At 39.1% G+C, this 13,998-nt stretch overlaps 1 protein-coding gene across 1 annotated transcript; it reads left to right on the top strand.

Moving 5' to 3' along the window:
* The first annotated feature begins 1,176 nt into the window (after window positions 1–1,176).
* On the top strand, window positions 1,177–5,039 carry LOC122092137 (NADH dehydrogenase [ubiquinone] 1 beta subcomplex subunit 10-B-like). The gene is made up of 3 exons (XM_042662461.1): window positions 1,177–1,541; window positions 1,671–1,710; window positions 4,755–5,039. Exons 1-2 carry the CDS (start codon window positions 1,256–1,258, stop codon window positions 1,691–1,693), a joined length of 309 nt encoding a protein of 102 aa, XP_042518395.1. The 5' UTR covers window positions 1,177–1,255; the 3' UTR covers window positions 1,694–1,710; window positions 4,755–5,039.
* The last annotated feature ends 8,959 nt before the right edge of the window (window positions 5,040–13,998 follow it).

Here is a 13,998-nt window from a genome sequence, read left to right on the forward strand (position 1 = left end):
ATCACAAGTTACTGTAAAAAAAAAAGAGCGACCCAGTGCATAAGGCTCCCACTATAGCAGGGCCTGGGAAGGGCAAATGTACACAGCCTCATCCCCAGGAGAGGCTGTTTACAAGTTTCAAACCTGTAACTAACATGTTGTAATAGCACAACACAGCCTCGTACATTAAGATCCGACCTTACTGTGATTTCAAGAAATTACAAAATTGCATTCAACAACCACAAGGATTTTTTACATGCAGTCAGGTGGATGGAAACGATCTATATTCGTAATACATCTTTTGGAACTGTCTCCTGCCTGCTCCAATCTGCATTTCTTGAACTTAGGGTAAACCATTCAAGGTACTGAAATTGAACTTACTAAGCTCCTCTCAAATGATCACTTCTCTTTTGCCTTTATGTTCTATTCATGGTAGAAGAGTAGCATCGTGGAGGCTATTGGATGAAATAGAAAAATAAATCAAGAGAGAATAAGTGAGACAGAAACAAAACCCTGGCTGGTGAGTGGCTGGAGAGGATCTAAATCCCATATTTGAATCATCAAGAAACGTTAACACGGGACCGGATCCTCTCCAATGAGGGTGCTGGGATCCCAATGAGGCCTCTCCAACAGACACGTGTGCTGGAGAAGGTCCAACAGGTAAGAATCTCTTGAACTTTGCCTGGAGTGATTATTCTCTGTAGTGAGTGCGGCGGTGCTATGAGCATCGGATGGTCGAGAACATTCGGGCACATGTCCCGAGGTTGTCTTGACCATCTGATGCTCACTGCACCGCACCGCACCGTCGAACTCACTGCAGAGGATGCTTTCACCTCTTCTTGCCCATAAAGATTCTCTTGAATCAATGGGTTTTCAGATCAAATATCCGATTCTAGGGTTTTTGGGACCGATTCCAATTCGATCTGAATCGAATCAGCAGTGGCCTATTGGATCACAGGATTGACCTATTGGATCACCGAATCCTGTTTTTAGAACCCTGCTACAAACCATAGTTGTGAAGGCTCCCATGAAACTGGCCACCCACCAGGGCGTTGCTCAGGCCTGGGCCAAAAGTACGCAGGTGAGCACCAAGATCTTATAAACGTTTTAGACCTTAAGTTGTGGTGAGGTTTATATACTTTAACTAAGGTCTATGAGCTAGTGGATGGTATATAATATACTCTCCAATGTCAGTGAGGCCGTTGATGCTACATACTCTCAAAAACACACTGAGAGGGGCGAAAAGAAAGCAGAGAGAGGTCAGAGGGAGAAAGAGATGGTTCGGAAGGGAGGAGTAGTGTTCGATGAAAGTCCTCCAGATGACTTCGACCCAGCGAATCCATACAAGGATCCGGTGGCGATGCTGGAGATGAGGGAGCATCTGGTCAGAGAGAAGTGGATCGATATCGAGACTGCAAAGATATTGCGTGAGAAGGTGAAGTGGTGCTACCGCGTCGAAGGCATCAATCATCTCCAGAAGTGCCGTCACCTCGTTACCCAGTACCTTGAGTCCACCCGTGGCATTGGTTGGGGCAAAGACGGTCGCCCACCTGATCTTCATGGTATGCATTTCTTTCACAATTCTTGTCTTTCCTTATTTTTGGGATTCTCTTTATTTCTTCTCCTTTATCGATGAATCGAATCTAATCCGTTGCTTTGATGGGCTTCATCTATTGGGTTTTTGCTTTCAGGTCCCAAGGACTTGTTTGATTGATTCTATCTGTCTTTGAGGTGAGTTCTGATCAGAATTTGTTAGTTTTGTAGAAATGTTTTCAGTAATTTTGCTTCTTCAAGAAATCAGGGTTTTATCTTCGAAAGTTTGGTGCTTTGATGGGCATCTTAGTTGACTTTAACTCCTTTGAATTGAGTAACTTGATTAGACCCTTTTGTTTACTCTGATGTTTACTTCTTGTTGCAAATGTGGTGATGCGAATCCAAATTTGAAAAAAATCGTGGCTCTGTATGATCAAGATTCATGAATTTCTGGTGGTAGAGTCGATGAATTCTGGTTCCATTTGTTTTGCGGGAAAATATTTTCTAAATGTTTTCCCTCATCTTATTTAACCGATTGTTTGAATGAATTCTGGAAAATAGTTTTTCTCATTTTCTGCTGTTTGGGGCACCAAACAATGAAAATGACATGTTTTTCTAGATGGGTACACCATAGGAGGGGGAGGGGGAAGGTAACAGCCAGGAGACTCAAACTTGAGACCTCCTGGTGAGCTTGGGCTTATTGCACCACAACCTCACCAGCTGCAGTAGGCAGTTATTGTTTGAAGAGAAAAATGGGATGTTTTTGTATCTTCGTAATGATCATTTGCACAATGAGACAATCCCCCCTCCAAAAAGTAGAAAACAGAACTCTGTCCAACACAATAATCTTGTGGATCCAGGGGAACCTGTACGATTCTCTGTTGTGAAAAGAACGGCTTATCACAGTGGACATTACAAGCAGACAACCGGAGGATCAAACTGTCTGTAGCCGTACCCACAAATTCTAAGCTATGCTGCATTATCTATGCTTACAAGTAGTTACATCAATTCCATCCGTCTTGTTCTGTGGACTGCCGTGATGTACCCAATGTTTCTAATGAGCAGTGAATTATCATTCAACCAAAACATTTTCCCCACATTCCTTACTGGTCAAACACTCAATCTGCACAAGACTCAAGCATATGGCATGCACCCTTAACACCATAAACAGAATTTCCTCCTTTTGTGGTAAGAATATCAATTGGACCACCTTGCAAAGACTCCACTTGGATGTTTTCTTTGTTTTTCACTCAGTGCAAGAAGGATCATTCACTTGATTTTAATTCACCCTTCTTCAAAAAAGAAAAATCCACTTGTTAAAAAAAATGCTTTTGAGGTCAAATTCTTCTGAAATTTTAAAGGAAAGTGAATAATCATATTGCAAACCACCCTTTGAATAAGATGTATAAAGTATAAAGAGTAAATCATCTATTGAAACTTACAAGTGAACCATCATGAGTTAGCTATCTACTCAAACATCTATGACAAAACAAACTTTGATAACTGGTCCAATCTAACCATTCGATCCACTAACTGGAAAATATCCTTGTCACCTAGATATTTCATCAACCACCTTTTCCGTCCAGCTTTTCCTTTTGCAAGAAATGACCTTGCTACCTTTCATGAACCAGTTGGTACCTTCAGCATAAACTCATAAAGCCTATGACCCTCATCACTTGGCTATGCAAATGAGTGTGTATCCATTTGTTCTGCGATCACTGCCCCAAAAGGGGTTCAATGATCACCAGGTCTCATAATTTGGCTAAAGTCTTATTTTAGTTTTTCTTTTGTTGTCTTTTTGATGGAATGATCCCTCCTAAGATCCTGCTGCTACTGGTTTGCATTTTTTGCTTTGCCACAATTGTATCATGTGAAAAATCTTGGAGGTCAATGTTCCATGAATACTGCAAGCACTGGCAACCTGTTGGAAGTTCTTCTAACATATTGAATTATAGATGCCTGGATCCAATTGAATGCTTCATATGGACCTCTCTTTATTCATTTAGATTTATGAGTGAAAAATAGAAATGAAGTCATTTAGGGTCGTGGAAGATGAAAATGTAGTACGATTTATTCATATGTTTGTTGATGTATGGAAATGGACCCATTTTTTGGTTTTAGACTTTGTTTGGATGCTATGTCACACCCTAAGGCTGTGTTTGGTAGCCAAGAGAAGAAAAGAAAAGAAAATTAAAAAGTACAAATGAACCAAGAGAAGATTTCTTTTTTGAATTTCAAAATTCATCTTGGGAATGGTGAAGTTTTCTTTTGCTGCAAAAAAAAAAAATCTTGCCAAAAACACAAGAAAACATAAGAAAATTCAAAAACTTTTCTTCTCTTCTCTTCTCTTTTAATGGTAGCCAAACATACATATTTTTTTCTATTTTCTTACCAATTCATTTCTTTTCTTCTCTTTTCTAGATTCTTTTTCTTTTCATTTCTTTTCTTTTCTTCTCGTGGCTACCAAACACAGCCTAATGGAATGAATTTCCATTTGACAACCACAGCATTGGCAGATGGAACTCAAAAAAGTGCAACTTTATGCAGCAAATTATAGATTGCACTTGATGGTAATATAATAACAATGGAAGTGAATTCTACAAGCCCCTCCCCCACATTGGAGAGAGAGAGATGGTATACATTTTTAGTGTTCTTTTATACATATATTTGGAAAGGTCTAGTTCACTTTAGACTTTGTTGTACATGCATGAATCTGGATCAACACCCCCTTCGTTTTCAATTTTAACTGCTATTGGTATTACCTTCATTGCCTCTGAGATTTGTTGCCGATATTCTTCTGTTATTATTATTACCCTTTATTAAATATACATTCTTATACCTGATCAGTACTGGAAACCATTTTCGTGAAAATAGAAATGTTTGTATTTGTATGAACTTGAATCATCACCACCCTTTATTTCCATTTTTTATCCGCTGTTACTTTATTGCCTTGGAGATTTGTTTCCAATATCCTTCATTCTTATACTTGGTCAGTAATGGAAAAAATTAAAGTGATGCTTACTGAGTAAAAGCCTTCTCTAAGTATGTATAGATATACTAAAGAAAATAGTGTAGTATTTGTCTGATGAGGTGGATATCAAAATGCTTCCACAAACAAGAACGTTGTGGATCTCTCTCTCTCTCTCTCTCACACACACACACACACACATGAACACGTGCATGAAAGGATGAGAGGAAGAAAGAAGGAATTATGTTGATCACAGAATTCTTCCTTCTTACAGGTGACTGAAATCACAAGTAGGGAAGTACACAAGTTTGATGTGAGAACTCCAGTCTCCATCCAGTTGCTCTGTCAAATTTGTTCAAAGGACTGCAATTTTCTGTTACCTTATTAAACTGTCTGGAACAATATTTTTCCTTTTCTTTCATTTTACATGCAAAGTTTGTTATTTTGGTTTTCAACTTGTAGCTTGTTCACTGGTTGGCATCCAGGACCCACTGTTGTGGATTGAGATAAGGGATGACAGAAACTTCAGATGATGAAATAAGTTTCTTCTGGCTCGCTATAAATCTGTATAACTTTTCTTCAATAGGTTTTCATTTATAATTTTTTTTTTTTTTGCTTCATTTTCTATGCATGCATTTAGATGATATTTTCTTGTAGAGTCTTTGATATGACGCACCAATGTGGTGAGTACTTGCCTTTGAAAACTTCCCAAGTGGAGTTGATGTCTGGGATCATCAAACTCTTTCACTGTGTTCCTTACAATTATGTTTTGGGATGCCTTTGTGCTAATCTAACTACAACGTCAGGTTTTGCCACCTGATTTAATTTGGGTATTGAGATGGCAACGATGAGATGTTTTTAAATAAGGGGAAAGACAAGGTCCAAGCCTCTGGACAGTTGAGGATGGAATATTGTGGCAACTGGAAGAGCGAATTGATTATGTGCTCATGGTTTATATCTTACTATGAAAGAGGTAGATGATTTCCAGAAAGCTGTGGAGTGCAGAGAGAACATGCAGTTTGGGGCCTGCACCAGTAGATCCATACCAAATCAAAGAGGATGTAATGGGGTAAAGAAAGGCTCTGAACACCGATCGAGTACTCAAATTTTATGCATGCAATGCTTACTGAATCATGATGGACAATGTTTTCTTCTGTTGGGAGATTTTTTTTTTTTTTTTGGGGGGGGGTGGGTTTGGTTTGTGGGGTTGGGTAGTACAAAATAGGGTCCGGTCGGGAGCTGATGGTCTGCCGCAGGGGAAGGTGATGCAACAGATGCAATGTGGCTAATGTAAATGAAAAAGTCTTTAGGAACACGAGGTGCAGCTCCCTTCGTTGCGTGATTGGAGCTCCTCACTTCACCCTCGCCCCCTCCCCCCAAAAATAAAATAAATAAATAGAAGGCACTACAAGTAAATAAACCCTTGAAAAGCCGCTGAATCGCTCCTTAGATTTTCAACTTGGACAATTAGATCTTGGTTTTTATTTTTATTTTTGTTGTTATATTTTGAATGAAAAATGAAAAATAAATAAATAAATAAATAAAAAAGAAAGGCTACAACAGCCGGGATGGCTCAATAAGGGATGGATCTCAAAATAGGGAGGCAAAACACCCATCAGAAGGTTAATTTTTAGGGGGCAAGAGAACGCTGCTATCCGGCTGCTTCAATGCCCTGTAGTTCTGTTTTTTGAGAAATCTTAAATGCCTTTGGCAACCAAGGAGTATACATATCCACACTTTGGTATAGTTTATATTACTATTTATTTGATACAGTTTTATAAAAATTGGTGTTTAGTATGATTTTTTTTTTTTTAACCAAGATGTTCGGGTCAATTTACATGCATCTCGAGGATCGTAGATGCACAGATGGGGAATCGAATTGAACTTGTGATCATGTGTTTATTCACATAATCCTCAATTTGTCTTAACCATCTAAGCAACCCACGGATGCATTCAATATAATGTATAGTCTTTATTTATCTTAAAAAAAAAAACTGTCTAATAATCATACTGCTTTCAAGTGATAGCCATTGACAAGTTGCTTCGGAGCCTCAATGATATGTTGATTATGTACTCAACTTCGAGGTCGAAGGCTCCAAGACTTGTGTGATGGACCGAAAAAAGTTATAGCCATGAGATAAATTTTATATTCTCATTGATTTGGAATTAAATTCAACACAACGCCATCTAGCCCGGATGGCTAGGAAAAACAATATCTCTAATGTGGTGTATTGGTACTTTACCGGTAGTTTACTTATTTATTTTTATTTTCCCGTTAAGAGTAGTCTAATAAGTTTCACAACTAAACTCTTTTATGGTGACCCAAATTACCCTTAATGTAGGATTAACTCACTCTTTTATGGTGACCCAAATCCTCTTCGTCTTCCTTTTCTTCCCTGCGGCTATCTGCTGCACCTCCCATGACCAGAGTTCTCCTGCTCCTCTCGGGTAAGATCTCCACTCTTCAACCTGGCTGAACCCATATCTCGTCTCACTGTTCCTTCTGTTTCTCTCCCACCTTCTGACATCTCTCATGGCCGCCATTTCTGGTGAAGTCCTAACACTTCCTCCATCTACCTTCTCGGTGAGTTTTTCTTCCATCCAGTCGAACCCTCTGTTTTTTCCCTGTCATGATCGAAGCACTAGCGAAACAGGGAATTTTGACCGTGAATCTGATCTCTAACCCCTGCAGTCAATCCCTCTCTTCTTCTTCTCTATTTACCTACAGTTGAGGACGAACCCCGTCCATCTCTCCTTACCCTCATCTCCATCACAAGAAACCCGAGCTCATGATACCATCATCTTCATCTTCTCACCCTCTTTCTCATAAAGAAAAGAAGTTTTTTGTGTTCATAGTCCCATACAGTTTACTTGCACTATATTAATGCTAACTTACCGGAGTCGTGATGTACTCTTTATGTCTGCTAAACCCTTCTAGTATGTTCTTTACAATTGTAATAACTTTGTGTAGACAATCAAGAATCTTAATAATAACCAAATTTATAATATGGTGTTGCAAGTTTTTGTGAATATATTTGAAGAAAAGGAGATGCAAATAAGATGTTCGAGAGATCTTCGATAAAGCACATTGATGGGAATGGAAGAACTTGGTCATATAAATCTATTTCTTCTCATCCTGCATCATCCTCTGTTTCTCCCTTTTGCCACATTTGGGTGGAAAAAAAAAAGAAGAATGAAAAGAGAAGAAGGTCCAGCTCAATTCAGCATATATGTTTTCAAGGTTCACTTCAGAGTCTTTGAATCTTCTTACAAAGTATTTTCTGCATCATTATCCTGATGTCTTGTGGATGCAAAATCGGGGATCAAGACTTAAGGTCCTTCATCATTTTCTTCATCCATCTCTACCGATATGAATCAAAAACACCAGAACCTAATATTTAGAAACCGTAATATTTCTCTTATTTCGTTTGGTATCTCCAAAATTTCCATTATTAAGAAACTGTAAGAAGCTGCTTCTTTGCCTTTGAAGCTATTCCTCTTATTGATTTACTCCAATTTCTTTGTCTAATAATTTTTTTTTTTTTTTTTTTTTCATATTCTAACAATATACATTTTCGCTGGGAAAGAAAAAGCCTTTCAGAGTGGCCATTAATTTGTGTTCTTGTGGATAGCTGACTCTGTCCATCTCCACTTCATAATCAGTTCTTTCTAACTAAACCAATCACCCCTGCTTCCTTCAATTTGTTAATGGTCAAGAAGGGCTGAATAGAATATAACTCTCTCCCAGACAAAAGGACAAAAGAGATAATGAATGGTCTCATAAAAGAATGCCAAAGCGATAAAGCAGAGAGAAAGAGAGGGGGTCGAACATGACCATCACCGCCTATGGGGGAAAGGACCTTGAGAGCCTCTCTACACAACCCCCACCCCTTGCAGTAGACTAAGTAGAGTTAAAAGTAAAAGATAAATGACAGGAGTGATAATATATTAATGAATCCAGAGCTGTGAGGTAGGTTCAACTTCTTTAATTCAGAAGGTTAATTTTATCTTAGGAATTAATCTTTAATTCTTAAATTGCAACTTTCAGGAATACATGTTCATAAAGTTGATTTAGAAAGTTCAGCTGTTTTCCTGCTTCTTTTATATACTCTATGTTGTATTTAAGGGAATACAATGCATTTATAATATATGAAGAAGAGTGATTTGACTAAATTGAGTGTAGCAGTGATGAGAATGCTAAGAGGACTGTGCGGCAAGATTAGGAGAGAGAGTAAGGAATGAATGTAATAGAAAATGAGTTGGGGGTTGCACCAATCCAAGACTAGTTCCGCAGAGTCAATTGAGGTGGTATGACCATGTGCAACAGAGACCTATAGATGCCCTAAAAATGAAGAGTGATCAGATTCATTTGGAGGAAGATAGAAATAGGGGTAGATCTAAAATGACTACTGACAAAGTGATGAGAAAAGATATGCATATGGTGGGGCTCAATTCTAGTATGAACATAAATATAGTTTTGTGGATGATAACAAGCGAGGTAGTCAACCCCATATAAGGGATGTTCCTGTGATGCATCTTTGTATTCTGCCTTATCTTCTTCTCTTACCTCCTCCTTTTTACTTATTTCCTTTCTTTTGTTACTTCTTTTCTTCCCTTTTTTTTTTTTTTTTTTTTTTTTTTTTTTTTTTTTTNTAGCTTGTTCACTGGTTGGCATCCAGGACCCACTGTTGTGGATTGAGATAAGGGATGACAGAAACTTCTGATGATGAAATAAGTTTCTTCTGGCTCGCTATAACTCTGTATAACTTCTCTTCAATAGGTTTTCATTTATAATTTTTTTTTTTTTGCTTCATTTTCTATGCATGCATTTAGATGATATTTTCTTGTAGTCTTTGATATGACGCACCAATGTGGCGAGTACTTGCCTTTGAAAACTTCCCAAGTGGAGTTGATGTCTGGGATCATCAAACTCTTTCACTGTGTTCCTTACAATTATGTTTTGGGATGCCTTTGTGCTAATCTAACTACAACGTCAGGTTTTGCCACCTGATTTAATTTGGGTATTGAGATGGCAACGATGAGATGTTTTTAAATAAGGGGAAAGACGAGGTCCACGCATCTGGACAGTTGAGGATGGAATTTTGTGGCAACTGGAAGAGCGAATTGATTATGTACTCATGGTTTATATCTTACTATGGAAGAGGTAGATGATTTCCAGAAAGCGGTGGAGTGCAGAGAGAACATGCAGTTTGGGGCCTGCACCAGTAGATCCATACCAAATCAAAGAGGATGTAATGGGGTAAAGAAAGGCTCTGAACACCGATCGAGTACTCAAATTTTATGCATGCAATGCTTACTGAATCATGATGGACAATGTTTTCTTCTGTTGGGAGATTTTTTTTTTTTGGGGGGGGGGGGGGGGCGGGGGGGGGGGGGGTTGGGAGTTGTGGGGTTGGGTAGTACAAAATAGGGTCCGGTCGGGAGCTGATGGTCTGCCGCAGGGGGAAGGTGTGCAACAGATGCAATGTGGCTAATGTAAATGAAAATGTCTTTAGGAACATGAGATGCAGCTCCCTTCGTTGCGTGATTGGAGCTCCTCACTTCACCCTCGCCCCCACCCCCCAAAAATAAAATAAATAAATAGAAGGCACTACAAGTAAATAAACCCTTGAAAAGCCGCTGAATCGCTCCTTAGATTTTCAACTTGGATAATTAGATCTTGGTTTTTGTTTTTATTTTTGTTGTTATATTTTGAATGAAAAATGAAAAAGAAAAACGAAAGGCTACAATAGCCAGGATGGCTCAATAAGGGATGGATCTCAAAATAGGGAGGCAAAACACCCATCAGAAGGTTAATTTTTGGGGGGCAAGAGAACGCTGCTATCCGGCTGCTTCAATGCCCTGTAGTTCTTTTTTTAAGAAATCTTAAATGCCTTTGGCAACCAAGGAGTATACATATCCACACTTTGGTATAGTTTATATTACTATTTATTTGATATAGTTTTATAAAAATTGGTGTTTAGTATGATTTTTTTTTTAACCAAGATGTTCGGGTCAATTTACATGCACCTCGAGGATCGTAGATGCACAGATGGAGAATCGAACTGAATTTGTGATCATGTGTTTATTCACACAATCCTCAATTTGTCTTAACCATCTGGACAACCCACGGATGTGTTCAGTATAATATATAGTCTTTATTTGTCTTAAAAGAAAAAAAAGTCTAATAATCATACTGTTTTCAAGTGATAGCCATTGACAAGTCGCTTCAGAGCCTCAATGATGTGTTGATTATGTACTCAACTTCGAGGTTGAAGGCTCCAAGACTTGTGTGATGGACCGAAAAAAGTTATAGCCATGAGATAAATTTTATATTCTCATTGATTTGGAATTAAATTCAACACAACGCCATCTAGCCCGGATGGCTAGGAAAAACAATATCTCTAAATGTGGTGTATTGGTACTTTACCGGTAGTTTACTTATTTATTTTTATTTTCCCGTTAAGAGTAGTCTAATAAGTTTCACAACTAAACTCTTTTGTGGTGACCCAAATTACCCTTAATGGAGGATTAACTTACATTTTTACCCGTCTCTCCAAAATCCCGGGCCGGCGCCATTTCCTCTTCGTCTTCCCTTTCTTCCCTGCGGCTATCTGCTGCACCTCCCATGACCAGAGTTCCCCTTCTCCTCTCTGGTAAGATCTCCACTCTTCAACCTGGCTGAACCCATATCTCATCTCACTGTTCCTTCTGTTTCTCTCCCACCTTCTGACATCTCTCATGGCCGCCATTTCTGGTGAAGTCCTAACACTTCCTCCATCTACCTTCTCGGTGAGTTTTTTTTCCATCCAGTCGAACCCTCTGTTTTTTCCCTGTCATGATCGAAGCACTAGCGAAACAGGGAATTTTGACCGTGAACCTGATCTCTGACCCCTGCAATCAATCCCTCATCTCTTCTTCTTCTCCATTTACCTACTGTTGAGGAAGAACCCCGTCCATCTCTCCTTACCCTCATCTCCATCACAAGAAACCCGAGCTCATGACACCATGTTAAGTTTGTCTCGAATTCTTGACCCATTTTGAAGATTGACCCGATCCGACATATTTTGGTGGCGACCCGAATGGGAAATTTTCTGAGATCTGTGATGGAAGCAGAGGGCTTGGGCCTATCGAGCCCATCACTGATCTCGTATGGGGGTGCGGGGCTACGCCCCCGCGGTATGGTTCGACCGAATCGACCGCGACCCAATGGGTCGACCCACGTTTTTGGAATATATATAATGTACTGTTGCTTGTTGAGAAAGTCGTTGTATTCTAGGGTTTTCACGAAGCTAGGGTTTCAGGGCGAGTTCTTCCTCGCCCTACTAGGGTGTAATCTTTCTTCTACATAGTGAATCATCTTCTTCTTCGCCTGAGGACGTAGCACACCACCCTGGTGTGTGAACCTCGTTAAATCTCTGTGTCGTACGGATCTATTGTTTCCCTTTATTTGTGTTTCTTGATGTTTGATCTAACACACCATCATCTTCATCTTCTCACCCTCTTTCTCATAAAGCAAAGAAGTTTTTGTGTTCATAGTCCCATACAGTTTACTTGCACTATATTGATGCTAACTTACCGGAGTCGTGATGTTCTCTTTATATCTGCTAAACCCTTCTAGTATGTTCTTTACAATTGTAATAACTTTGTGTAGACAATCAAGAATCTTAATAATAATCAAATTTATAATATGGTGTTGCAAGTTTTTGTGAATACATTTGAAGAAAAGGAGATGCAAATAAGATGTTTGAGAGATCTTCGATAAAGCACATTGATGGGAATGGAAGAACTTGGTGATATAAATCTATTTCTCTCATCCTGCATCATCCTCTGTTTCTCCCTTTTGCAACATTTGGGTGGAAAAAAAAAAAAAGAAGAATGAAAAGAGAAGAAGGTCCAGCTCAATTCAGCATATATGTTTTCAAGGTTCACTTCGGAGTCTTTGAATCTTCTTACAAAGTATTTTCTGCATCATTATCCTGATGTCTTGTGGATGCAAAATCGTGGATCAAGACTTAAGGTCCTTCATCATTTTTTTCATCCATCTCTACCGATATGAATCAAAAACACCAGAACCTAATATTTAGAAACTGTAATATTTCTCTTATTTCGTTTGGTATCTCCAAAATTTCCATTATTAAGAAACTGTAAGAAGCTGCTTCTTTGCCTTTGAAGCTATTCCTCTTATTGATTTACTCCAATTTCTTAGTCTAATAATTTTTTTTTTTTTTTTCATATTCTAACAATATACATTTTTGCTGGGAAAGAAAAAGCCTTTCAGAGTCGCCATTAATTTGTGTTCTTGTGGATAGCTGACTCTGTCCATCTCCACTTCATAAACACTTCTTTTTAACTAAACCAATCACCCCTGCTTCCTTCAATTTGTTAATGGTCAAGAAGGGCTGAATAGGATGTAACTTGTTGGTGTATGATGTCTTGTATTCCGTCGCAGTTTAATCCAGGGAGTACTGGTGCAGCACCTAGACAGCCAGGACGACGGTCCCGCTAGTCGGTTAGCGGGCCGTGGGGGTTGCAAGGGGGGCAGGAGGCCCCCCTGCATAGCAGGGGGTGTAGGGGGCGCAGCCCCCCGCTCAAATTTTTTATTTGAGGGCAATTGTAATTTAATCCGGATTAGGGTGGCAATTGTAGTTTAATTCGGATTAGGGTTTTTTCTTGCTATATATTTGTAGCGAGGGTTTCTTTCTCTGTAATGCAAGCAATACTGAGAGGTGTGAGGACGAGCGCTGTAACCCTATTCTCCATTGATGGTAAAGCAGGATCTCATCTCACCGGGGACGTAGGCAAGATTGCCGAACCTCGTAAAATCCGTGTGCATTGTTTGTTTGTTTTTTCATTATCTTCTGCATCGTTTTAGGGCTGCGTTTCTACAATAACTCTCTCTCCCAGACAAAAAAGACAAGAGATAATGAATATTCTCATTCCACTTGTGCATAAAAGAATGCCAAAGCGATAAAGCAGAGAGAGAGAGAGAGAGGGGGTCGAAGATGACCATCACCGCCTATGGGGGAAAGGACCTTGAGAGCGCCTCTACACAACCCCCAACCCTTGCAGTAGAGTTAAAAGTAAAAGAAAAATGACAGGAGTGATAATATATTAATGAACCCAGAGCTGCGAGGTAGGTTCAACTTCTTTAATTCAGAAGGTTAATTTTATCTTAGGAATTAATCTTTAATTCTTAAATTGCAACTTTCAGGAATACATGTTCATAAAGTTGATTTAGAAAGTTCAGCTGTTTTCCTGCTTCTTTTATATACTCTATGTTGTATTTAAGGGAATACAATGCATTTATAATATGTGAAGAAGAGTGATTTGACTAAATTGAGTGTAGTAGTGATGAGAATGCTAAGAGGACTGTGCGGCAAGATTAGGAGAGAGAGTAAGGAATGAATGTAATAGAAAATGAGTTGGGGGTTGCACCGATCCAAGACTAGCTCCGCAGAGTCAATTGAGGTGGTATGACCATATGTAACAGAGACCTATAGATGCCCTAAAAAGAA

This window comes from Macadamia integrifolia, chromosome 10, assembly GCF_013358625.1.
Source record: "Macadamia integrifolia cultivar HAES 741 chromosome 10, SCU_Mint_v3, whole genome shotgun sequence".
Taxonomy (NCBI): domain Eukaryota; kingdom Viridiplantae; phylum Streptophyta; class Magnoliopsida; order Proteales; family Proteaceae; genus Macadamia; species Macadamia integrifolia.